A 26,055-nucleotide genomic window follows, 5' to 3' on the forward strand; every position below is an offset into this window, starting at 1 on the left:
GGGTCATGTTTTCTTGGAAGCCTGAAGCAAACTAGTAATGCAAGGGTGTCAGCCTACCTAACTGATTAGGAATTAAGTGGGCCAAACTGCTTTATTTAGAGAACTAGTAGACTTCTGTGGCACTGTATCCCTTGGAAAAGTACATGTTATCACCCGTTATCACTATTTTTAACAAAATGAATATGGTACTTTATAGTGTGTACAAGCAGACAAGAATACAGGCACAATGCTCGAGGTATAAAATTTCAACATAACATTTTGTGGCAATGAGCAGGAATGTAAGGACCTCGTCATGTAGGAGTATGCGAAAAATATATTTAGTAATAAGATGTTTTATAAGAAGGAGTTTTCCATGCAATGTTCATGAAAAAAGGTTCAAGCTTTTTCGTTTTCAGAAAAGAATACAGAAGGAAAACAATATGCTTCAGTGCCTGTATTTATTATAAAAGTGGAAAACTGCAGAAAATATTAACTGCCTCTCCATGATGTTAATCATGACCTCTGGCCTATAGTTGTGCATTTTCACAGAATACAGCATCAAGATTTCCTAATGAAGCTCACAAGGCTACAAAAGTCAATAAGTATATGTGCTAGTACTATAATGCTATTAACTCCAAAATCTTAATTGTTCTGTAAGTTCAAAATGTGGTATATACTTTTTACAACTTCGTTTTTCAATGACCCAAAGAAAAGAATTATAGATAATAGAGGTGGCAATGTAAAAAATAAATACCATAAGGAGCCCTAATGATTGATCACTTGTTTGTAAATGAACTCAGAAATATAAGTTTGTAACAAATTAACACCTACAGTGGCCTAAAGCAAGGATATGTGCTTGCACCATGTTTATTCAATCTTTTCATGGCAGACCTACATCAACATCTGGATAATGTTAACACACACTCTCCTAAATTTGCGAACTGTAATCTAAAATATCTACAATATGCTGACAATACCGTAATACTAAGCAATAAGCTCATAGGCTTACAGCGGTTAATTAAGTCCTTCGATGAGTATGTAACAGCTAATCGTCTGGAGCTGAATATTAAGAAAATGATGTTGATAGGGCAGTCTGCTCTTAGACCCAGAGTCTAGCAAGTACAGGAGATGTCCATTGAGTCAGTCAGGAGCTATAAATATCTAGGTATTTTATTTAAAGATAGAGTTTCCTTTTAAATGACATTTCAATCTTAAGAGCCAAAACAGTTTAGTCCATCTTTGCTTTTAAGATATTGCGAGGCAAATTAATGTGCCCTACCTATGATCATTTAGTAAATCATAAAGGCAAAATTGGTTCCTGCGCTAACCTATGGCTCAGTCATCTTTGGGGTCTGGATGCTAAATTATTTGACCAGCTTCAAAGTAAGGCTCATTAATCTGGCTTCGAGTATCCGAAGTACATTGGTCATGCAGAAAGTCATTTGGAGTTTGGTCTACAAATTCAAGTCCTAGTGAGACAGGCTGCTTTTTATTTAAAGCCAATATACCTTGTTTTTATCTGAGACTGGCTCTAGCTAATCTGTGTTGGCAAGAAATCAGCAACTCTGATTGTATAGGAGTTTAGCGAACCCATTTATCTGTGTGATTCAACACTTTCAACTACTAGCTATCCGGACATTTAGACAGGAATAAAGTTTCCTTTAAGAACCTATTAAATCTAGCAACAAAGTTCCTCTCCTTTATAGCAGATGAAGATGCTTTAGCAACCAAAAAGCACACTTTAATCAACTCCTTTGAAAAAACCTGAGGTCCAGCCTTACCTGCAGTCACACTTTCTACCTTATATGAGGGATGCATTTCTCATATTAAGATTTGGCAGGTATCCAACTAAGTACGGAACATTAAAGATGGTACCCAAGGTGCTTGCAACAATGGCCAACAACCAGTTGTAGACTTTGTGGTTACACAAAATAATCCTTATTGCACATAGTTTGTGTCTGTCCGCAACTGCTACAAGCTCGACTAACTCTTAAAACCACTGTTCTTAGAAGCAGGTGTGAGAACTTGCCACCAGGCCGTTATACAGTGTTTATCGGGCAAGTCAATTCCTTTATTTTGTAGACTTAAACGTTTCTGACCAGGTGGAAAGTATGTTGATATCCGTATCCTAAATTACCTGCTTTAATTTTGTTTTATCTGTTGAGTTAAAAAAAAACTTTTGACATAGGAAAATATTGATAGGAAAATATTGATAGGAAGATAAGAGTGTTTGCGTTTTTTATGCACATGTTTTTATACTGTTATATGCAGTGGTTTATTGGCTTTATCTTTATGAAAGCAATAGTTACCCAATTCATTTAGCATTAGGTGTCGGAATTAGTAAAAAAAAAACAAAAAAAGGAAATGAATCGGTTTAATGTCGAAAAGAAATATTTTATCATCTTAAAATGCTAGGAAAGATTGGATTACACACAGCTGGTGCTTGCAATCATCAACGATGGAGGAGCAATTGCGGCCAGTTTTCAAACTAGTATGCTCGCCATCAGCTCCTGGATGGCTAAGAATTGCCTAAAACTAAACTCTGACAAAACGGAGGTAGTGATCTTTGGCAAATTACATCCAGCATGGTCCCCTACATGGTGGCCTACCACCCTGGGACCTCCACCCCTCCCAGTACCGAAAGTAAGAAACCTAGGGGTCATGTTCGATGACAAACTGACATTCTCAGCTCACACCAACGCCATTGTCTCATCATCCTTTTACACTCTCAGAATGATCAAAAAACTGTTACCATTTCTCACTTCAAGTGCAGGAAAAACACTGGTCAGCACCCTATTAATGTCTAAAACCGACTACCGCAACAGCCTGCTCATTAACGCCCAGAAAAGATCACCAATAAACTACAGATGGTGCAGAAGGCTGCCGCCAGATTAATAACAGGTACCCCCAAATATAATTCAATCTCACCGGTGGTTCGAAGTTTGCATTGGCTATCAATAATAAGCTGCATTAAATTTAAGGCCCTCTGCATTGCCTTTAAGGCCATTCACAATACCGGACCGGACCTTCTGAAGAAAGCCTTCCGTGCTCATGTGCCTAGTCGAACCTTCCGTTCTTCAACTGCCAACCTTCTGATGGTCCCCCGCACAAAAAAGGTTTCCTGTGGGGACAAGAGATTCACTGTCGCCACTGCCAAACTGTGGAACTCCCTCCCTCAGGAAATCAAAGCCTGCCCAACGCTACCTGACTTCAGGAAACTTATAAAAACCTGGCTTTTCAACCAATGAGCATCCTACCATACGACTACTCCTCTTCAGTCCGTAGCGCCGAGACACCCACAGGTATTTGCGCGCTCTACAAATCGCTTAAATAAATAAACTCCAAGCACTTTAGCATAACCTTGCAATGACTGTAGATTATGATCATTATTGTTTTTAGGAGCCAACATTTGTCTTATTTAAGCCTAGATTGCACTGTAAACCTAAGCACCTCAACGCTAACTTGCACTTACTCCTGAATTGTCTGCCTATAATGAATTAAAAATCCTAAGCAATGAATTGAAAATCCTGAATTATCTGCTTATAATGTTAATAACTAATTGAAAATCCTAAGTACATTTCACTGATGGTAGATCATGATTGGTATTGTTTTTAGGACCTACTCCTATCTTGTTTTTAATGTTTAGAATGTACTGTAAAAATATAAGCACCTTAGAGTTTCTTTGCACTAAATTTTAAATATTGATTGATACTATTTTTAGAAGCCAATCTCTATAGAATTGCTTAATTTTATTCTCATTCCTGGATGAGATGTTTGTTGACAAGCTCTTTATTTAATTTTGATTGTGACTGATGTATAGTTGTGAAAATGCAATTTGCTTACATTGTAATGATTTTTATTAATCAGACAATAAAAGTTTTATATACTTATATACTAAATTGATTAATTACATGTTCATAGCAGATCTGTGTGGAAAGCCAGTGCTTACTTTTGGGAAAGATTCTCCTAGACACTTATGAATGATTACAATGACCCTATACAGCCTATAACAAGGCTAAGTTCTTTCTATTAGGATACAGGTGCGTCTGAAACGTTATCTGGCTTCTGCAGTATGGCGGCCTCGGAGTGTGCGAAGCGCATAAACCCATAAACTGTAAGGAAAACAGAACCCATGGGTCATAAAAAAACAGTGTATATACACCTTGAAAACTGTAACAACAGCATTTATCAGTGTGCTCAAGGGGAGTGATCATCAGGGACAAGTAGATACTGAGGGGGTTAGTGGTATAATTAGATCAAATGTAAAATTAAAGAAAATGTGTTGTTTCAAACCTGCTTTGCTTCCGTTTTTGCAATCTGGGAAAATAAAGCTTCACAAAATCTTGGAATTATGCCTTGTTCTTCACCAAATCCCATCATCCTATAGAAAAGAAAATGATAGCTACACTTAGAATTAAGCCTTTCCAATTCTTTAGTACTGAAACACAAAGAAAAGCATGAGGTTTAAGACAGTTGAAGTTGTAAAGAAAATCTGTCATATAATTTTCATTAATAAATCACACTGGTAACAGTAATATATTCATTATAATTTTAACGGTTGGCCGGATTATGTCTTTTTGTTCTTCCCATTGCTAAATTTGCACAGGTTTAGGCAAATATATTGTCCTCTGACAAAAAGTCCACAAAATGCTTACACCCTTGAAGTTAGGTATTAAAAATGTATAGGTTTGGTATTGCAACATGGTTTCCATACAGTTAATCCAGGTCACTGTTTGGCAGAGTCCTCGGTTTGCCTTCAAGTTATTGAGATTTATATTGGTCTATCATCAATACCAACTTCACAACAAATATTTTCAAACTCTTATATGGGCACAGGACATTGAACATGTGACTATGTAAGTATTTCTGCAGGTTATGTGCTTGAATGCGAGACAAGCGTTCACACGGTTTAGCTAATATTCAGTTGCAGGTGGGTTCACCCGTGTCAGCTAAATTTTGATTAAAATTTGTTAAGTCAGGCTTCAATATGGAGGCATTTGTATAGCTCTCAGTCGGCCACTGCTACGGCCTCATAGTGCTATAGGCAATCCAGTGACTTCCCAACTAGTTCAGAAGTTACAAGTGCAGGGTAGATGGAGTCTGACTCCACCTGTGACATGTTGCTGGCATTGTGCTACGATCCTACTCTCGTTTACGTGACATTGTCTTGTTCATCACTCTGCTGGTGTACGATTTTGGTGCTTAAGAGCTTGTCCTGTGCAGATAATCAAAATTCAGGTGACTATACTTTGTAGTGATGGGTACTGACTTCACCACACCGTCAAACAGACTATGCTTGTTCAGGCAATCCTGGCCATAGAACTTTAAGGCCCACATTTATATATAACGGTTACCCACATTGGACTGAAGTCAAATCTCTGTACTAGCTGGTCATATTAAAAGAATACTTCTACTAGAAGGAGGCTGCTGCACTATGCCACCTTATATTTTCTGCTATTTTTTTACTGCGGATATGAGAAATGAGAGCTTCTGGACATTTTCAACAATTGTAAAAGTGGGCATATCTCAAATCACTGTACCACTTGCGTCCACAATTTGAGCATACTGATAGAGGAGGAGGGAACACTCCGATTTATGGAGAGTTCAGTAAAAGCATGTGGTAAAAGGTATATATTCCACCCCAGTGCCTGCACCTTCATTGCAAGTGTTTGAAAACACAGAGGCCATACTCCGAAGCTGCATTATCCACCAGAGAGTTCTGCTACACTAAACATTAACAGAGCCATATGTACCATTATACATAACCACATCACCTCTCTCTTAGATTTCAAACATCCAACGACAACCATCAAGCAACTTTCTAGAACAAGCATTGGCATAGCCAATAGGTCTCGCTTTTGGGACCTTATAAGTGTTTAGCCATGCAACAGTTGATGTTGTTACACCAAGGATATTGTGCTGGATAACTAAATACTTATAAGGTCCCAATGCTTGTTTCATGTTTCACAGTCTTCTATTTGGCTATGTTCAGAAATCAAAATTGTATTTTATTAAATTAAAGCATTTTCTATAAACTATATATTTTTTTAATAAATTGTCACGCAAAGATTTTAGAATAATGCTTGAAGGGTAAGATTAATTTTAAAAAAATAGCTTTAATAACAAGGCTGTGGCGCAGTCATGAGAGTTTTGCAAGTGCTTGTGAAAGCTTGTTTGGGGTTGATTTTTTTTTACTCTTCTCCTTTAAAATGGAAATATGTATTTAATGAATGGGTTCTTTCAGTGTGTATTGATTTTTAATGCCTATTTTGAAAGGGTTGTGTTCATAAAACTGTACATTGTGTCAACATTGGAAGCATGACCTGCAGAGTCAGCCATACTTTGATGTAAAGTTCACCTGCAGGTTAGAAGTACATAACCAGATGGGGCGCACAGCCCACTGAGCTATCTCGGCAGACAGTTAGGACGAGGCACTTTACAAGCGGAGAGATATGAGTGGATCAGCCGTCTTACTGCTCCAGTAAGTACTGTCTGGACACCACCAACGACGCAGAGGCTGAGGGGGGGACGCGATGGAAAGCCCGGCAGGGAAGAGCCAGTTTTTCTCAGTCGGATGTAACATTGTTTATCACATGCCGGGGCTGAAGGGGGGGGGACGAGATGGAAAGCCCGGCAGGGAAGAGCCAGTTGAGAGCATTTTACTTCAGATTCCCGTTTATTTGGCGCTTCTCTTAAAGTGTAAATATTATTGCAGACAAGTTTAGGGTTTGTTGCAATAAAGTATTAATGTGAAGTCCTTCCCAGAGAATCCCAGCTATTGCCAGAAGTATAAAGCAAGCCTTAGATGCGTTCTCTTGTGAGGAGGAGAGCAGGCAAGAAAGTGAAAGCACTCGTGCATGTACGCCATCTATCTTGCAACGCCATCTGTTTCCAATTAACAAGCGCGGACGCGATAATTGGAAACAGATGACTCAGCTGCTCGCACCCGCAAGGTGGATGCCTTATATGCACGAGTACTCATTGGAAACAGTGCAGTACGTGCACGAGTTTTCCAAAAAGTACAGACCGATTCCAAAAGGTCAGATCCTAAGCAGCGCTTATGCGCTGATTAGGCTCGACCTAAAAAGCGTAAGACACAGGAAGCCAACACACTATTTTAAAAAGATTATCTTGTTCTCTGGCAACACTTGTACAAATTTAACAGTTGTCAGCTTTTAATTATTATTAGTTATTATTACTAAAATGTATAGAGCAAAGCTGATATCTATACAGGTGCCTTGGAGTTATTAATAGCCAAATACAGTACTTGTTGTAGTAAGTGAGAAGGTGTAAAGGCAGGTTTTTAAGCCCTTTCTGAATGCCAACAGTTCACTTAAAGAGTAAAGAGGCTGAGGTAGGCTATTCCAGAGATGTGCACCTAGCAGAGAACACTCTGCATCCAGCTTGTTCTCATCTGAACTTGGGAACAATTATCCAATTTGCATCAGCGCAACGAAGAAGAGGACTGGGTCAATACCATTCGAACACGTGTTGATGAAACTGGCCCTACCTTGCGAATAGCTCTATGAACAATACAGAAACATTTAAACATCACCCACTTAGTGCTAGCCAATCAAAGGTAAAAGATGAAGACTAGTAGTGTGGGCGTAATACTGCTAGTCTGGCAGTAGCAATTTGGATCTGACAGAGTTTCTTCAGTATATATTCTGGTTCTCTCAGAAATGAAGACTTACAGTGATCTAACTAGCTTAGAATAGTTGACAGTACTATCAGAAGACATAAGCGGGAAGAAGAGGAAGATGTTTAAAGAAAATACGCATCAAGGAGAAGCAGGAAGATGACAATTTGTTTACATTATTAGACAAGGACAAAAAGTAAGCTACACTTCGCTGAGCACCTTCTTAATTACGCATTTGTGCTTAATTAACCATTATTTCTAGAAGTTCGTAGCTTTGTGCTATTGTGTTATGCTCCACAGAAAATTTAATAGTGTTCTTATATTAGGGAATACAACTGTAGTTAACAAGTGGCTTCTAGTACCTCCATACTTGTAATGCACAAAAATAATGTACCATTGCTTTATATTACATGTTTATCATAATGTTCTCTTACCATCTTTCAATTGCTGGAAATGGAGGAGTACTCGGCAGGCCTACTGAAATAAGCCATAGCTGCCAAGTCCTGCACAGCAAGACCATGTTTTCTTTTGTATTGTTCTTCGTTAGGAAATGCCTGGTCCTTTCCTAGCAGTCAAGGATTTTCTCCTTGCACATTTTTGTCACCTATAGCACCAAAGCTTTCTCAAGACGCTTGCTGGGAAATCTCATTTACACAAAGTGAGAGGGAAATTATCTTAAAGTGGGCAATAGGAATACTTTTCTTCAGCAGGGTAAATTCCCATTATTGTGCGAGTATCCTTCAGACACTGTTGTCCATGGAGAGAAATGTAAAACCCCTTCTATGACCCTCGGAAACAAGCATTGACAATGCCAATAGGTCTCGCATTTGCAAGAGTTAGAGCTATTGGAGTTGTAAATGACAATGTCTTTTACCCATGTGTTTAGTTTTGGAGTGGATGTGTGTGGTTTGGAGTAGAATTGTGTGGGTTGGATTGGAATTTTTAGTTGTGGTATTCTGTAGGGTGGAATTGTGTGGCGTCGAGTGGAATTGAAGAGTGGAATTATGAGGCATGGTGGATAGATAGGGGTTGGGGGCTGAAAAAGATTACTTAAGAAGACAAATGCGGGTGCTGCAGCAGCAACAGGGAGTTACGGTAACAACAGAGGAGCTATGTGGGATATGTCTGGCTAAAACTAAACATTGGTGTTATAAATGACAATGTCTCTTGCTCACGTGTTATGGAGTGAATGTGCGGAGTAGAATTATGTGGGTTGGATTGCAATTGTTGGTGGCATGGTGTGCAGTGGAATGATGTGGATAGTAATTATGTGGTATTGAGTGCAGAGTGTAATTATGTGGATTGTTTTTTGTGTTGTGGTCGTGGAGTAGTACGTAGTGTATAATTGTGATAACTCCTGAGGCACAGCCGGGAGCTTGTTTGTGTGTCAGTACAGTTCGCTGCTATTTTTAACTTGAGTAATTTGCTTTTAAACTTATAATTTAACCCTACCTTGTCTCGTGCTTTCCTGGGCTTTTTTGTCATCTCCTGACCCTGCGCAGCCGAGGTAAACGCTGTCACGGGTGACGCCCACTTGCACTAGGCCACGCCCACCTTCGCTTATAACTAATGTGTTTCCCACGTACGCGCAGCCCGTCTGGGCCCGTCCGGGCCCAGCCGGCCTCAGGCCCAGCCACTATGCCCACTGCCACTGCTGGCCTATCTACCTATCTGAGAGACAAGCTCCTTGCACTGAACCACGCGAAAGACTCTAAATGCAACTACATTTATTCAGGAGAAAAATCTTTTAATAACTGTCACCTCTGTAATCCGGCACCCTTTGTCGCTAAACATCACGGCCTTCAGCTCGGCCTTCTTAACTGTAGGTCCCTCCCTAAACACTCCCACGAAATTAATCTTCTGGTTCACAACCATGCCATTGATATTCTGTTCCTTACGGAAACATGGCTTACCCCCTGCTCTGACCCTGACATTATCAACACTCTACCACCTGGCTACCGAATACATTCCCAGAATAGACTCCTTGGTAGAGGAGGCGGCCTGGCAATCATCTACAAGGAGCAATTCTCCTGCAGAACCGATGATGGGATTATAGACGACTGCGAAAGCTGCCATCTTGTTCTTCAGATATCCCCCGCAACTTCCCTTTCTGGTCTACTGATATATCGCCCGCCGGGAGCCCCAGCCAAATTCCCTAAATCTCTTGTGGATACAGTCACCCACATGGCAACCACCACTTCTAACTTTTTAATCCTGGGGGACTTGAATCTCCACATACTAGACCCCAAGGACATAACTGCTTCCGAACTCCTTCTGGACCTCAGGGCCTATGGCATCCGACTAGTGAATTTAGAGCCCACCCATAACAAGGGACACCTCTTGAATCCCATTTTCACCAACATTCCCGACCTCAAAACCCTCATTCCTCTTCCCTTACCTTGGACAGACCACTTCTTTATACCCATTCACTGGCAACTTTTTGTTCCATCTATGCTGCCACCAAAAATCCGGGTCACCGATCGTCGCTGGCATAAACTCTCGACAGAAGAATGGGCCGCCACACTCAGGGTTACTCTTCCTCTCCCGTCCTCAGACCCAGTTACTGCAGATAATCAGTTCAATACCTGGCTCACCCACTCTCTGGATGATCTCCTTCCCAGAACCACCAGCTTAAAACGAGCCAAAAGAGTGAGCCCGGCTCCTTGGTACACTCCTGATCTTAACCTCCTACGTAAGGAGTGCAAAAGAACAGAACGCTTATGGAGAAAGGATAAATCCATAAGTAATAAAGCCGCGTTCCGTACCTCTTTAAAAAACTACAAACTCGCCATTCACAACACCAAAAGCACATTCTTTGATGAAAGGATAAAACACTCCTCTTGCTCCGCCAGGGAAACTTTTATCATTCTTAAAGAACTACTTAAAGTCCCAGAGCAGAGACCAGAGAAATTTCCAGACGCTAAAACCTCTGAAGATAAGTGCCTTAATTTGGCGAAATTCTTTGATGAGAAAATTCTGAAAATTCTCGCCTCTATTCCTGTTGTCGACCTCAGTCTCATTGATGAGGGCTGCACTAATTTCGACCTAGCTGCTACCCACCTTAACTCTCTCGGCCCAGTAACTACTGAAGAGGTTCTAAAGACGCTAGCGACTATCAAAAGCGGCTCCCCTAGCGACCCGGTGCACTTACGTATCTTAAAAAAAGTGGCCCCTACGATCGCCTCTCCGTTAACAGACCTCATTAATTCATCACTGCTCCAGGGTACAGTCCCCCCTAGTTGGAAAGCGGCTGTCGTAAAGGCGCTCCTTAAAAAACCCTCACTTGATCCTCTGGATATGGCCAACTATAGGCCAATCTCCCTCCTCCCTGGAATCAGTAAAATCACTGAAAAGCTAGTCAACAAAAAGCTTTCGCAGTTTCTCGAGTCTAATAATTTGCTCAGAAACTCGCAAACTGGATTCCGCCCTGGTCAGGGCACGGACATCGCCCTGCTTGTGGCAGTGGAGGAGGCCAGAGCCATCTTGGACGCAGGAGGATCAGTGGCAGTGATCCTCTTGGACCTCAGTGCGGCCTTCGACACTGTTAACCATCGAGTCTTAATCCAGCGACTCAAAAACATCGGGGTGGATGGCACTGCCCTGGCCTGGTTTGTATCATTCCTAAACCAGCGTTCTTTCCAGGTCTGGGAGAACGACTCCCGTTCACTGGCTACTCCCCTTCAGTGTGGAGTGCCCCAGGGCTCGTCACTGAGCCCGGCACTATTTAATGTCTACATGTCCCCACTGGAGGCAGTGGTCATCCCGTTTGGTATAAATATCATTAGCTACGCAGATGACACACAATTAGTGGTGTCTCTATCTCATCCTAACCAGGATTCATCTAACCTTCACAGTTGCCTATCAGAAATTCAAGGATGGATAAACCGTTCGTCGTTGAAACTCAACGGATCAAAAACAGATATCCTACTCCTTGGCCATAAGGGCCTCTCCCTTCCCCCCCAACATCTGGCCTCCCTGTTTGGGTGAACCTCCAGTTCCCAAAACCGAGATAAAGAGCCTGGGATTCTGGATAGAAAAAGATCTGTCCTTTAAGACCCAAGCCAAAAAAAATCGCCGGGACTTGCTTCGGGCTTCTTAAATCTATCAGGAAAATCCTGCCTCTGCTACCTCCTGCCTCCCAGAAATTGCTCATCCAAGGCCTCTTCTCTCCAGGCTGGACTATAGCAATGCCATATATCTGGGGGCCCCCGAAGCAACCTTTGACAAACTACAAAGGATCCAAAATGCCGCGGCACGGATTCTCACCAATACTCCGGACAGATCATCGGCAAAATCAGCCCTGAAGCACCTTCATTGGCTCCCAGTGAGAGCGCGAGTCAAATTTAAGGCTCTTTGCCTGTCCCACAAACTCTTGCAGGACAAAGGCCCCCCTATTCTTAAAAAATTCATTAGGCCCTACAAAGCTTCACGCTCCCTTCGCTCTGACAACGAACACCTTATCACCACTTTCAGAGTGAAGAGGGCACGCACTGGCGGAAGGCGTTTTTCGGTAAACGCAGCCCGTCTGTGGAATGCCCTCTCCCGTAATCTTAGGGTTGAACCAGACTACCTCCGTTTCAGAAAACTTCTAAAAACTCATTTGTTTCCTTAACTTCTCTCCTACTTCAACCTCTTGATTGTCATGGTCTTAGCGCTGGGATGCTTACGGGTTACTACGCGCTTTACAAAACCTCAAAATAAAAAACAAAATAAAATAATTGTGGTGTGCTGTTAAATTTGTTGCATGATGCGAAATACTGTGGTGTAGTTTGGATGTATGTGGTGTGTAGTGTAATTGTATTGTGTTGAATTATGTGGTTTGCTGCCGAATTAGTTGGTGTGCAAGAGAATTGTGTGGAGTTGAATTGCGTGGCAAGGAACTGTGCGGCGCAGAGTGAAATTATGCTGATGGGAATTATGTGGCATGGTGTGCACTGTATTTTTGTGGATTGTTGCTATGTGGCATAGAGTGGTTTTATGTGGGGTGTATTTATCTAGTATTGCGATGAGTGTAATTATGTGGAGTTGAATCTTGTTGTGTTGAGTGTTATTATGTGGAGTGCAATCATTTTGGGTAGTGTTGAAGTGTGTGGCGGTGAATTGTATGGTGTTGCATGTCATGTTAATAGGAATACTGTTTGAAGACCCGGAAAAGCACTCAAGACCAAAGTCAAACTGCAGCCATTTACATGCAGGAGAGGTCTGGGTTTCTATGAAAACCAACATGTGAAGCCTACACTTTTAACTATGGCCAGGTGGAGAGTACTTGAAAAACAAAAATCAAGTCACAGCAAAGTCTGCTCATTGGAGGTCTATGCAATTGATTTTTTCGATAATTTGCTTATTTTATCATGCTACTATCAACTATGCACCTTTTACTTTACATCACTAAGCTGATTTAAGACACAAATGCACGTAATGAAAATGTAGTAGCACTAAGTGTCTACTAAGAAACTGCAGAGGAGTGTAATTTTTAAGCTATCAATCTGTATTTCATTTTTAAAATGTTAGACGTTCCCCAACAACGTTCTGGGTGAAAATATGGGTAAAACTCAGGACCAAAGTGTTTAAAAATATACTGAAAAGGGGAGAGAAACATCGCCAGTGCAAATCATTCAACTGCACCAAAACTGCTTCAACAACTGCTCCATTGCAACACAAACAAGTAAAAAGTATTACATAAGAGCAAGCAAACGTGCTATCATAGAAATCACGATTTATATGAGAGAGCTTGGGCAGCTGGGAGTTCATATCAGAGATCTCCGATTCTGTCGGGACCGGAGGTGAGGATTATGCTTAAGCCTTTCTTCCTTTATTCATTCCAGGAGTTCAGCCAATCACAATAAAGGTCAAGTCCATATCATCAACTGGATCCTGGTCAACCTCCTCTTTATTTCGTGCTACCAGCAGAGCTAACCGCTTTTTAGGTCTCGCCTAGGCAGCGCATGCGCGGTCTCTCCGAGACATCAAGTAATTAGTATATGTGGTGAAACTCCGCCTATTGACTTTTATTGCCTTTTTACTGGTGTGTTTGCTTGTCTGCTTCAATCTATTTGTTTCGACAGGCTAATACGGTTTTTAGTTCCTCCTTTATTTGTTTGGGAACGCCTATACAGCACCACATAACTACTGTAAACATGCTGCTAGTGGAATGAAGTGTTTGTCTTGGAACTCTTTTTTGTTGCTTGCTTATTCTGCTCGTGCACGTTTTCTTTGTATTGGGGATCTGTGAGCGTTAATGTTTTTGTGTGGCTATGGAAAGGCAGCACATAATCTGTGTATATTGGGAGAGGATGTGCTTTAATGGACAAAACATTTAATGTAGGAGCTCGGAAACCAGGCTTTTGTGTCAGATTTTGCACAACAGTAAGTTAGTTGATAGTTCGTATTTACTATTTTATATACTATGCAGTTTATGTTTGTAGTACTTGAGTTATATGGTAAATTGTTTTGTAAGTGAGCGCAAATGGGTTTTCTAAATTTGTGCCTTTAATCTCTATTATAGCGTATTTTATTCTCATCTCCTTTGCATTTTTTATATATATGCTGTGCGATCGGCTTCCAAACTTTCTATTTAAACTGGAAGTTCAGCTCCAAATTTATTGTAGTTGCATGACAAACACCAAAATATATGTAAATATATGTAAAGCAAAAAAAGCTGGAGCTGTAATTAGGTAGCTGGTGAGTATAGTGGACGACCCAATCTACCCTTGAGGGCTCGGACAAAATTGATGAACAGGTAATTCGGTAGCAGCTTTAGCCACATACTTTTTTTTCCCCCTGAGTTTATCATCCTGTTGTTTTCCGTAGCTTACAGATCTGCATCCCACAGATGCTGTGGACGAAAAGATTACGATCTTTACAACAAGGCTTCTCTTCACTTCATTCGCTTGTCCTGGTTTCCTTTCGCAACTGTAGGACACATGCTAAATTTTCACACAGCAGACATTTAGGCTTTTTTTTTCCAGCAGAAATGCCAATACACTAGGATTTATTCACACCGCAACAAAAGGCAGCGTAAAAACAACATTTTGAGCTGCACCTATTTAACTTTAAACTTATACTCAAGCTTTACAGTACATTTATAGCTTTTATTTAAATTAGGCAGATACATTGCTTTGGCTCCACTCAACATATTTTAATTTCCTTCGGTATAATAAAAAATAAATATTGTCGTGGTTCCAGCTGCACTCCCAATACTTAATTTGAAACCGAAGAACTGCCGGGGCTGTTATTAGGCAGCATACTTTATGTACCATATTTATTCTTTAACCTGTTTAGCATGGAGCACATAACCCGTGTAAATTGGAAGGACATATGTTTTAAAGAACAACACTACGAATTTATGATCTTTAAAACTACGTTCCAGTTTAAGATTTTGCTCGGTAGTATGTGGTTTAGGTCAAAGAACTTAATCTCCTTAGATGCACTTTAAAAAGAAAAGTGCATGAGACTGCACGTTTATGCACACAAATGAGTTTTGTCTGTATTATAGCGCCTTTTATTCACTGATTTTCGGTTTTTTATATACACATAGTTAATTTTCTCTTTTACTTCTGTTTTTATTACATTTTGTGCAATCGCCTTCAGAAGCGCTTATATTTAACAAAGAAGTCCGGCTCCAAATTTATTCTACCTGCATGTTTTTTGTTTTTATAAGGCACATACATATGGTATGCCTCTAGCTGCACTCCAAACGGTTAATTTGTAACCAAGCAACTGCCGGGACTGTCATTAGGCAGCAGTTGTAAACTATGTTATATATTTCTTTTTTGCCTGCCTATCAAGCAGCATACAACCCGTGTAAATATGAAGGGAATGTGCTTTAAAGGACAAAACATCTGGTTCCAGCCACACCCCCAATGCTTCATTTGTAACCTTACAACTGCCCGGGCTTTTATTAGGCAGCAGCTTCAGACAACATACTTCTTACCTAATAGGCAGCACAAAACTTGTGTTAATGGGAAGTGAATGTGCTTTTAAGGACAATACTTCTAACTGTACGAGCTTGGAAACCAGGTTCCATTCTCAAATGTTGCTCAATAGGGTGTGATTTTGAGAAAAACATTGAATTTCCCTACACACATTTAAGAATACAGGTGTCCTGGACTGCAGCTTAAGTATTTATGTTGATTTTTAGGTGCTGCTGTTGAGCACCAGAAACCACCAGCTCATATTTAGCACTGCACTTTCCCTATGTTTAAAATACCACAACATATATAAAGCACGGTTTTAGTGTTATATTTTGCGCAATAGTGTGTGATTTTGGACAAAGCAATTAATCTCCCTAGATTTTTTCAAGTGGAACATAATGTTGTGTAGAAGGCTGAATTTGGTGGTCTGTGTTTTTTTGGGCGCATCGAGTGAACTGCACACATTGCATCTTTAATGGGCTACATAACTTACTTTTTAAATTAAAGTCCTACTTTAACTTTATGGTAGATTTATGGTTTTTATTTTACTAAATTAAATGCACTGTTGTGGCTTAACGTAATATATTTTTTGTAATCCAGTGACAAACACCAAAACATATGTAAATATATTTAAAGCAACAAAAGCTGGAGCTGTATTTAGGCAGCAGCTTTAGCCACGCACTCCCCGCCCCCCCTCCCCCCAGTTCATCATCCTGTTGTTTTCTGTACATTACTGATCTGCATCCCACAGATGTTGTAGGCGAAAAGATTATGATCCTTTCGCAACTGTAGGACACATGCTAAGTTTTCACACAACAGCAGACTTTTAGGCTCCTTTTTGTCCAGAACAAATGGCAATACACTAGGATTTATTCACACCGCTACACAAGGCAGAGTAAAAACAACATTTTTGAGTTGCATGTATATAACTTTAAACTTATACTCCAGCTTTACGGTACATTTATAGCTTTTGTTTAAATTAGGCAGATACATTGCTTTGGCTCAACATATTTTAATGTCCTTCGGTAAAATAAACAAGCATTTGCAATGTAATAGGTCTCGCATTTAGGCGAGTCTGAGCTATTGACATTACAAGTAACAAAGCCTTTTATTTTTGTTTTCATTTTTAAAACATAAATAAAAGGCATGGTCATTTACAAAGCCAATAGCTTAAACTTGCGTAAACGCGAGACCTATTGCATTGCAAAAGCTTGCTCATTTTACTCCTGTGAATGGTGCTTTGTTTGCATTTAACATATTTTGTTTGTTTATATTTAGTTCCATTTAGATTCCTACCGGGAGTGTGCGTCGGAGCACCATTCGCGGCTTGTATTTACCGGTAAATTATGGGACCAGTGAGACATTTAGCCAGTCCGAGGGCATGTGACAATTTCAAAGACGTGCCGCATCTCGTTGCTCCGCGGGGTTCACACTTAGTCAGATGAGATGAAACTGATGAGCCGACCGCCCGTGGAGCAGTCTGCCTGCCCGTACCGTGCTGGAAAAACGTGACAACACAGCAGGGGTCTGTATTTCAGCTCGGGTCTGTATTTCAGCTCGCATGAGCAATTTAAGGAGCGGTTGATGCCCGGCTGATCCGGGTCCGTATTTTGCATAGCAAACAAGTCTCAGACGGCATTTATTGTCCCATATTAACCTTAAGAGAGCATTAGCCCTGGGTCATAGACCAGGCACAGTGTGCTGGTAAGCAATTAAAAACAATACTGGCGTTGTCCAGTGCCAAAATTTAACCCTCATGATTGCCCTACACCAGGGGTTCCCAATCTGTGCGCCACGGCACCCTGGTGCGCCTTTAAAAGTAAACAGGGGCGCCACGAACAGATGCTGTAAATATTGATAATGTGCGTCCTCTCAGTCAAAGTCTCGGGCAAACTTTAAGCTCAAATTACAGTTCCCATCATCCCGGGCGCGCTGAGATGCCAACAAATGCAACAGTGTGAAAGGCTGTTTGAACTCTGAGGCAGAAGCTGCAGCACATTGGTAAGGAGTATTTCAGTATTTCACTGCAAAATACACGTTAAGTTTTTTTACCTCGCAACATGAAACCAATTGCCTTGAATAGACACCAATAGAATGTAGGTTGCATTACTCACACGCACAGATTACTGCTGCTGTTTGTTAGTCATTTTAACTCCAGCTGCACCCAAATTCCGGATTTTTGTTAATGGCTGAGTGAAATTGTTTCCGTCAGTAGAAGGCTGTGTCTTACAGGAGCCAATCGAGCTACAGATGTTGCAGCAGGCCTCGTGGACCAAGGGGGGCGTTTGAAGGCCTGGGTTGGGGTGGATGGGAGATTCCAGCAAACGTCTCAGCATGCATCACAAATTCGGGGTGTGATGCACGTACTGTGAAACGCACCAATTATTTTATCTTAACATCAGAGTCAAGTCATTCCCACCATAGATGGTATCAGTGTTTTATTTGGTAGCTGTGCATGTTGAGGGGGATTTGGGTATGATACACTGCACAAAAGAACAGACACTTCCCTGCTAAGCTCCTAATTGTCTCAAGGATTGTATATGAACCGCAGGGCCTGGAGCTGTGTAGTGGACTGGACAGAAGGCGGTTTGCAAAAACGAGTTTCATCTGGTGTGAAATTTAGCAGCATTGGTCCAGCGAGCCTAAAGCTACAGCTATTTAGGTGGATGCTAGTAACTCTGAGTGAGCAGTCTGTACAGCACACTCACGGAACTGAGTTACTTCTTGGCACTATGTGAACTTTGGTGTGGGTTTTGTATCTTTAAAAAAATGCTTTGTTCAGAGCCAATGGAAATAAACACCCCGTAAAGTTAATAGCTTTTTGAGAGGCAAATGCTCTTTTGCTCAGTCTCTTACCCTCTCTTCTGAGTGTGCCAAGTTTTGCCACTTTTGCTTTTGTGCACTGCACACAGACCACCAAGTACTGTACCACTTCTGACCGATTTAGATGAATAGTGACCTGTGTCCAAATTGAACTATCAACCCAAAGGGGTCAGTCAGATGCAGTTACTTTCTCCAGGAACAAGTGATTCGATCTTTCTCCCAGTATCTGTAACACACGCTGGCATTTGTACTTTGACTTGATAGCACTCAATTTATTTCTGACCCATATGTATCTCGGTGAAAAATTTACTTTGTGGATTCTCTTTCTTGGCCCAGTCTGTCTGCAGACACTGAGCTTCCACCTCCATCATGCAGTTTGTCATAAAGCGCCCCATCGGAAATGTAGGTCATGCGCCGGTTGTGTAAGTGGTGTCCTGAACTGCAGCACAACACACATTTTAGGCACCTTTACTTAACAATTTTCTGATGAAAATTTTGGAGTGTGATCTTTTTCTTACAACATAACATTTCATCATTACTAACATAGTGCTAGTTTGGGACCTTCAGTGCGCTTGAGGCATTGCACAAAGGTGTCATTTCGTGTCTTGGCTCTGCCCAGTGGAGTGTTCATCCATTGGCTTTTTGGGTATATTTATTCATGTCCACTTGAGTGCTTGCATTGAACTGGATGACAAATAATTTGCTGACTAACTACTCTACATTCACTCTACTGCTGCTGGCATGCTGCATTGGCAGATTAACGCAATCTTGCGAAAGGTGTAAATGAGAAATATTTAAGTCGTCCTCCACCCTTGGCTCCCTGGAATGAGCCCCTTTAGAGGCAATTTCTTTAAACGAAAGTTAGTTTTTAGAAATTTCATATGCAGACCTCAGATTAATGTTTCTGGCTTACTTAACCAATTCAAGTTTTTCATTAAACAGCTGTCATATTTTTAATTTGTTACATCTATGATTTTATAATGCCTTCATCTGCTTCATCCCAATTATTTTCAGGGTGAAAAATGGAAGTAGCCCCAAAGCTGGGCTTACATCCCTTCACCCACAAAAAAAAAAGTAAAATAATGGGGAGCCGTGGCCAACGGCCAATAGGTCAAGGGAGCCGTGGGTCGAAAAAGTTTGGGAACCACTGCCCTACACAGATCCTGCATTATTTAAGCGCCCTGCGCTATTACGCTTATTTGTCATTCACTAGACCTACCCTTGCTATTCATCATGCAGGAGTACCAAGAGGAATAGTTAATTTTGGTTCTTTCCTTGGACGACGAATTCTGTGAGGCAGTAAATGACTCTATACACCAGGCAGTGGCAGCAGCCATGGGGCCCTTTGAAAGCGCTTGATGCACTGGCACTTTCTTACACAAGCCCTCTAGATCTCTCCGTACGCAGTCAAATTCCTCAGGTGCCCTAACAAAGCCGGTCTACGTTCCTGCAAGCACAAAGGAGACCCATAAATGGACCTGAGCATGTTTGACAGGCTGAGAAAGGTCTTCCTGGCACGCACAGACCACCGGAAGAGGACGCAGAGGACGCCCTTGGTCCCCCGCTTCAACTGCCCTTCTCCCACACAGTACTAGCAGCAGATGATGACAACTACCACAGGGATTCGAATGATGAGGCAGGTCCCTCCAGACCCTGGTGCCCCTCTCCCGATCCTTCCCAGGAGACCTCCACCACTTAAAAAGAAGATATGTCTGACATATTTGATCCTGATGATCTAATACACCCTCGCTCAGCAGAGTGGTTCCTATCAGCGAAGATTGGCAATTACATGGCAGGTCGTCTTACAAAGCCACTAGAGAGGAAGCGTGTGCACCTTAGAGCAGAATGTCCACGTCTCACCCTTGCCGGGAAGGTGACCCTAACACTAGAGGTTGATTCTAAATGGTCACCATCCTTAAGAAATATATTTGAGATCTCAAGAAAGGAATCAACGGATCATGGAAGCCCTGTCAGGACAAATTACTAGATGTCATTGGGCCCCTTACAAAAATCATGGAGATGGCTGAGGAGGCCAAAGCCTGCCATTCTGCGATTTCCCCGGAGTCGCTATCCGACTGTGTGCAGCTCAGAATAATTTTCTTCGGAAATGGAACTGTGCCCTATCAGCAGAGAGGCGTCACTCCTTGCTAAAAAAGGTGGACTCCAAATGAGGAGATTTGGCCATGACAGAGGAAGGGGGTGTGGTGCAGGAAGGGTTTTTTGGAGAGCCTTTCATAAAAGATCTAGGCATATTCATTGTTACCTTTACCTCCCTCAATAAAGCGCAAGCCTCCATTAAGAACATTTTCCACCCTTTAATTTTTGTGGGGCCGGCCGTGGCAGAGAGCAAGGCCCTACCCGAGCTCAAAGCTTCCACCGGGGTCAGGACCAGACCCGCTCCAGAGAATTCTTTCCCACCAGGAGAGATTACAGAGGCTATAACCACAGAGGCACCTTCAGTGGACAATTCCGGTCGTCCCAAGCATGGGAGTGTTCTTCGTTCCTCAGAGATATTGGAGGGAGGTCGTTTGGCTCTATTCTTGCACAACTGGGAGGCTCTTACCTCCAAAGCATGGGTTCTGCAAACCATACAAGGCTTCCAAATAAAGTGTTACAGGTCCCCTGTTCAGGTCTCCCATCCATGTGCATTGATTTTCACCAGAATCCCAAACAGCCTTGATGGACAAGGAGGTGGTGGACATATTCCAGAAAGTGGCAATTTCCCCTACTTTTCTTCATCCGAGGGGGTTCCTCAGCAATCTTGTTTTGAGAGGAGAAACACGATAGGTGCCAGAGGCCTGTGATCAACCTCAGAGAGTTCAATGGATTGCTAGTGTATCGCCACTTCAAGATTGACGGCATAAACCTGCACGATCTCTTGAGACCAGACAACTGACTGGTGCGTTTAGATCTCAAGGACACATACTTAACAGTCCCCTTTTTTCCCTACACCACAGATTCCTCCAGTTCAGATGGAGAGATCAAGTTTACGAGTTCAGGACTCTAATGTTTGGACTCTACCTGACCCCTTGTTGTTTTACCAAGGTATTGAAGCCAGTCATAGAGAATCTTAGGGCTCAAGGTTATCATTTGATTATCTATCTGGACGAACTCCCTTTGATGGACTAGTGTCCAGTTATCTTGTTGCAACAACTGCAGACAACAATTTATCTGTTGGAGAACTTGGGGTTTGCCATCAACGAGAGGAAGTCGTTGCTGACCCCCTCCAAGCAGACCATGCTTTTGGGTTTTGTGGTCAACTCAGAGGAGAGGTCTCCCAGTCTCCCATATCTGAAGATTACCAAAATAGGAAAGGAGCTGTGGATGACTTTGTCCACGCCGGTAACTGCCTTACGGTAGATCGTGAGGGTGATAGGTCACCTCTCTTCCTCGATTCAAGCACTCTTTCCGGGACCGCTAAATTACAGGGCCCTGCAGTGACAAAAAAGCTCACACCTCCGCAGGGGCCTCCAGTATTCGGAACAAGTCCCGTTGATGGAGGAGGTCAAGGACAAAATTAGGTGGCAGCTGGTGCATATGGAAGCCTGGAACGGGCGGGACATCTTTGGGTTGAATTCGGACCCCATTATCGAGTCAGACGCCTGCAAGTCCAGATGGGGCGAATTCTGCAGGGATTCGTATGCAGGTGGAATATGGTCTGCTTAGAGCAGTCACTACATAAATTGTCTGAAGCTCGTGGCAGGCTCCTTTGCAGTCCAATGTTGGACCTAGGACAAAATCTCCTGGACAAAATCTCCTGCTGTGTCCTACTGAAGATGAACAATCGGTCGGCGGTCAGCTAAATCAATGATCTGGGGGCACCAAATTGAAACTCCTGGTGGACCTAGCCAAAGAGATCTGGGTCTTTTGCCTGGCCAACAATGTGTCAGTGACGGCGGATTGGTGCTTGACAGAATGGTTAGACTCAAGGCTGTGGCAGTTAGACCCAAGGGTCTTCAAGAAGTTGAAAGAACGCTACAGCCCATTCATGGTTTACCTGTTTGTGTCTTGGCAGGACCACCAGGAGGCCAGATAGTTCCGCTGGAAGCCAGACCCGATAGAGGCAGCAACAGACGCCTTCCTTCCAGACTGGTCAGTGGAGCAGGGGTATGCGTTCTCTCCCACCCCTTTGTGATGATCATGCGCCTCTCAACCTAACTTTGATGTCAACGGGCGTCCATGGTTTTGATCACGCCGTATTGGAAATCTCAAGTATGGTTTTTCAGTACTTCTGGAACTTTCTTGGGATTCTCCTATCCTTCTACCCCACGTTCTGTAGGAAGCTGGCTCTGTATATACTATGCAATACCAAAGGAAATGATGGACGGAGTGTTGAACATTGCAAGCACTCACCCCCAGTCAACTGATCTGGGTTTAATCCACCACCGTTCTTTAGCCCACTCTGCCACCCCAGTTCAGACATGGCAATATGCAAATCAGTCTGACCCTGTGCCTCATGGGAACAGTCCAGCCCGAACTGCCAATCCATGTCTTCCCTGGACCGGAAACAAGCTTCCTAGGACCGGTTTCTGGCATTTCAGCCGTCTTCAGCCAGGCTTGCTTGAATCCAGTGGCAAAGTGAGCAAGGGACTCACGTCTGAGCATACCCTGCCAACTTATGGCGAACAAAGCAATACCAAAGGAAATGATGGACGGAGTGTTGAACATTGCAAGCACTCACCCCCAGTTAACTGATCTGGGTTTAATCCACCACCGTTCTTTAGCCCACTCTGCCAACCCAGTTCAGACATGGCACTGGATTCAAGCAAGCCTGGCTGAAGACAGCTGAAATGCCAGAAACCGGTCCTAGGAAGCTTGTTTCCGGTCCAGGGAGGACATGGCTTGGCATTTCGGGCTGGACTGTTCCCATGAGGCACAGGGTCAGACTGATTTGCATATGGCCATGTCTGAACTGGGGTGGCAGAGTGGGCTAAAGAACAGTGATGGATTAAACCCAGATCAGTTGACTGGGGGTGAGTGCTTGCAATGTTCAACACTCCGTCCATCATTTCCTTTGGTTTTTGCTCTGTATATACTATACCAAAATGAGATATAGTGTGCACAGAGTCCAGTGGAACCCCAAAGGTAGGCAGAGGTAAAAGTAGATAGCACCTTACTCACCATTTGTGGTAGTGTGGGCGAGCAGTAAGGCTTTATCAGAGGGTAGTGTTAAGCATTTGTTGTGCACACTCAATCAGCAAATGATTGTCACACACTCAAAGACTGAACTCAGACACATTTTGTTTGTTTAAGAGTATTCTTTTCTAGTTATTTTATTTCCTAGAACCAAGCAAGCCTGGCACAGGTAAGAGAGTTATACTTTGCAGTAATATTACAGTTTGAATTGCAGTTGATTATATACATTGGTTTGATTACAGTAGAAGGACGGTAATGCAATACTTTGAAATATTGTACATATGCTCAGGGGTGGGGAATTCCTATCTCCCGACGCACGAGACATCTAGATTTCTTACAAGGGCAAGAGGTTTTAATTTCTATTTTGTCCAAAGGACAAGTAGACAGTCTTACGGTAATCCGATACACAGCTGTTAAACCCGGTTTGTCACATCCATTTAATAATTAGATGTAAGCAGTTTCTTGGCAGTGAAAGGGTGAATTCAAAAGCTGGGACCTGCACTTTAATTTCCCCAGAGCAGAAGAACAACAGGATGAAGCTGAGCTCAAAGTTGTAGCTCCGTATAAAACATCCACAGCACTGTCAGGTAAGAGTCTTTTTGCTTTCTCCCGAGGATCTTGTGTGGCTTCCAGGCCCTCCCCTGGTCCTTTCATTTTCTTCGAGCACGAGACGAACATGGAGCTTCTGCAGATCCAAAACACTCACATCACTGGAATGTAAGAGGCTGCCTTAAGGGCCTCTTGGCGCCTGCACTGACTTGAACCTTGGGACCCACTGCCTTTTATTCTGTGCTTCACCCTTGGGCCTCAATCGGGCCCAAGAACCCTCCTCACCCTCGATTCCGGTGGCCTACAGTAAAGCGCCATGCTTTTCTTTCTCATGCAGCTCCTGCACAACCCTCCTTTGCACTTTGCCTTTCCTGTACACCTTATGTTTCACCCGGTGCCTATACTTGCTAATCCCACCCCCCTCTGCTGCCCTGACCCGCTCCCCTTGGCCTCTCATATCTTAAATCATCCAGGGATCACATCAAAGCTCATTACTTTCCCCACGGGAAATTTGTGCAATCCTCGGGCCCACCCTCATTTCTATCCTTGGACTGGGCCTCTCCTATCACATTGAGCGTGCACAAGGGGCATCTGAACACGCCACTCTAGCAGCTAGCAGATGTGGAGTTTTTAATGGGCCTCTTCTTTCTGCAGGTCCAGGCAAAGGTTCAGAATTGACGTGAAAGGGTGGATGGATATATACATGGATGAATGAGTGAAAGGATGGATGTAAGGATGGATGAGTGAAAAAATGGACGGATGAATGCAAGAGTGAATGAATGGATGGGGTGAAAGTGGATGGATGATTGAAAGGATGGATGGTTGAATGAAAGGATAGATTGATGGATGAGAGAGAGTGAATGGTGGAGTGGATGGATGGATGGATGGCTGGCTGGGTGGGTGGAAGGATGGCTGGGTGGAAGGATGGATGGATAGATTGATGGGTGGATAGTTGAGAGAAACGGTGGATGGAGGGATGAGTGAAAGGGTGTATAGATCTAAGTAAAAAGGAGGATGGATGGGATGAAAGATGGAAGAGCAAAAGGATGGATGTGTGAACGGGTGGATGGATATGAGCGAAAGGGTGGATGGAGGGGGTGAAAGTGGATAGATGGATGAGCGGATGGATGAGTGGAAGGATGGATGAATGAAAGGGTAAATTGATGGATGAGCGGAAGGATGGGTGAGCGAAAAGACGGATGGCTAGGATGGTTGGATATGTTTGGGGATGGATGGGCAGGTTTGGATATGGATGGGCAGGTTTGGATATGGATGGGCAGGTTTGGATATGGATGGGCAGGTTTGGATATGGATGGGCAGGTTTGGATATGGATGGACAGAATGGTGAAAGAATGAATGGATGGATGCCAATGTAAAGGTGAAATGCTAGATATCAGTGAGTGAATGAAAGATTGAATGGGTAGAACTGCAGAAAAGAGGCAAAATAAGGAAATCACTAGTATTCAAATTCTTCTATACTATGAGCCTGACATAACCAGAGAGGCTATTATCCGAGCTCTTCTATAATGAGTGCTGCCATTATTTGACAGTGCAATACATGGCACCAAAGGTACAAGTGGATTTTGTTAAAGGACAAGTAGATTTATGAAGCTACCTGTCCCGTGGACAAGTAGATATTTTATTAAATTCCACACCCCTGTAGAAAGAATGTTCAGCCACATTTAAATACAACGGAACAGCTGACAGTTAAAACTAACAAAATCCTGATCGTCACAAAGAATGCAAAGAATCTGTCAATGATTCAATTAAAACCTGCACTGCCCACCTTAACTAATAACCCAATTTCGAACAATCATTTGATGTATTAGGATAATAGTAAATATTATAAATAAAGAACACAAATTAAGACAATGTATTTGTCAACAATTAGATTAAAAACTTTCTCAATGGCTGCTTTTAGATACTAAAGCCTACTTCTAACTAGACTCTTCCAGTTGTGCGTTAGTAATATTATTAAACCAACGCAAGAATATGAAGACACACACATAGTCCCTT

General features: G+C 42.5%; 1 protein-coding gene across 2 annotated transcripts in view; it reads right to left on the reverse strand.

The window, feature by feature from the left end:
• The window catches only part of KIF14 (kinesin family member 14), a 624,724-nt gene that overhangs the window by 533,690 nt on the left and 64,979 nt on the right, over positions 1-26,055 (reverse strand). For both annotated transcript variants that reach the window (XM_085601461.1, XM_085601462.1), the window contains one exon: positions 4,273-4,360. In XM_085601461.1, coding sequence (XP_085457587.1) covers positions 4,273-4,360 — 88 coding nt within the window. The remainder of the gene's footprint in view (positions 1-4,272; positions 4,361-26,055) is intronic.

This window comes from Triturus cristatus, chromosome 4_2, assembly GCF_964204655.1.
Source record: "Triturus cristatus chromosome 4_2, aTriCri1.1, whole genome shotgun sequence".
Lineage (NCBI taxonomy): Eukaryota > Metazoa > Chordata > Amphibia > Caudata > Salamandridae > Triturus > Triturus cristatus.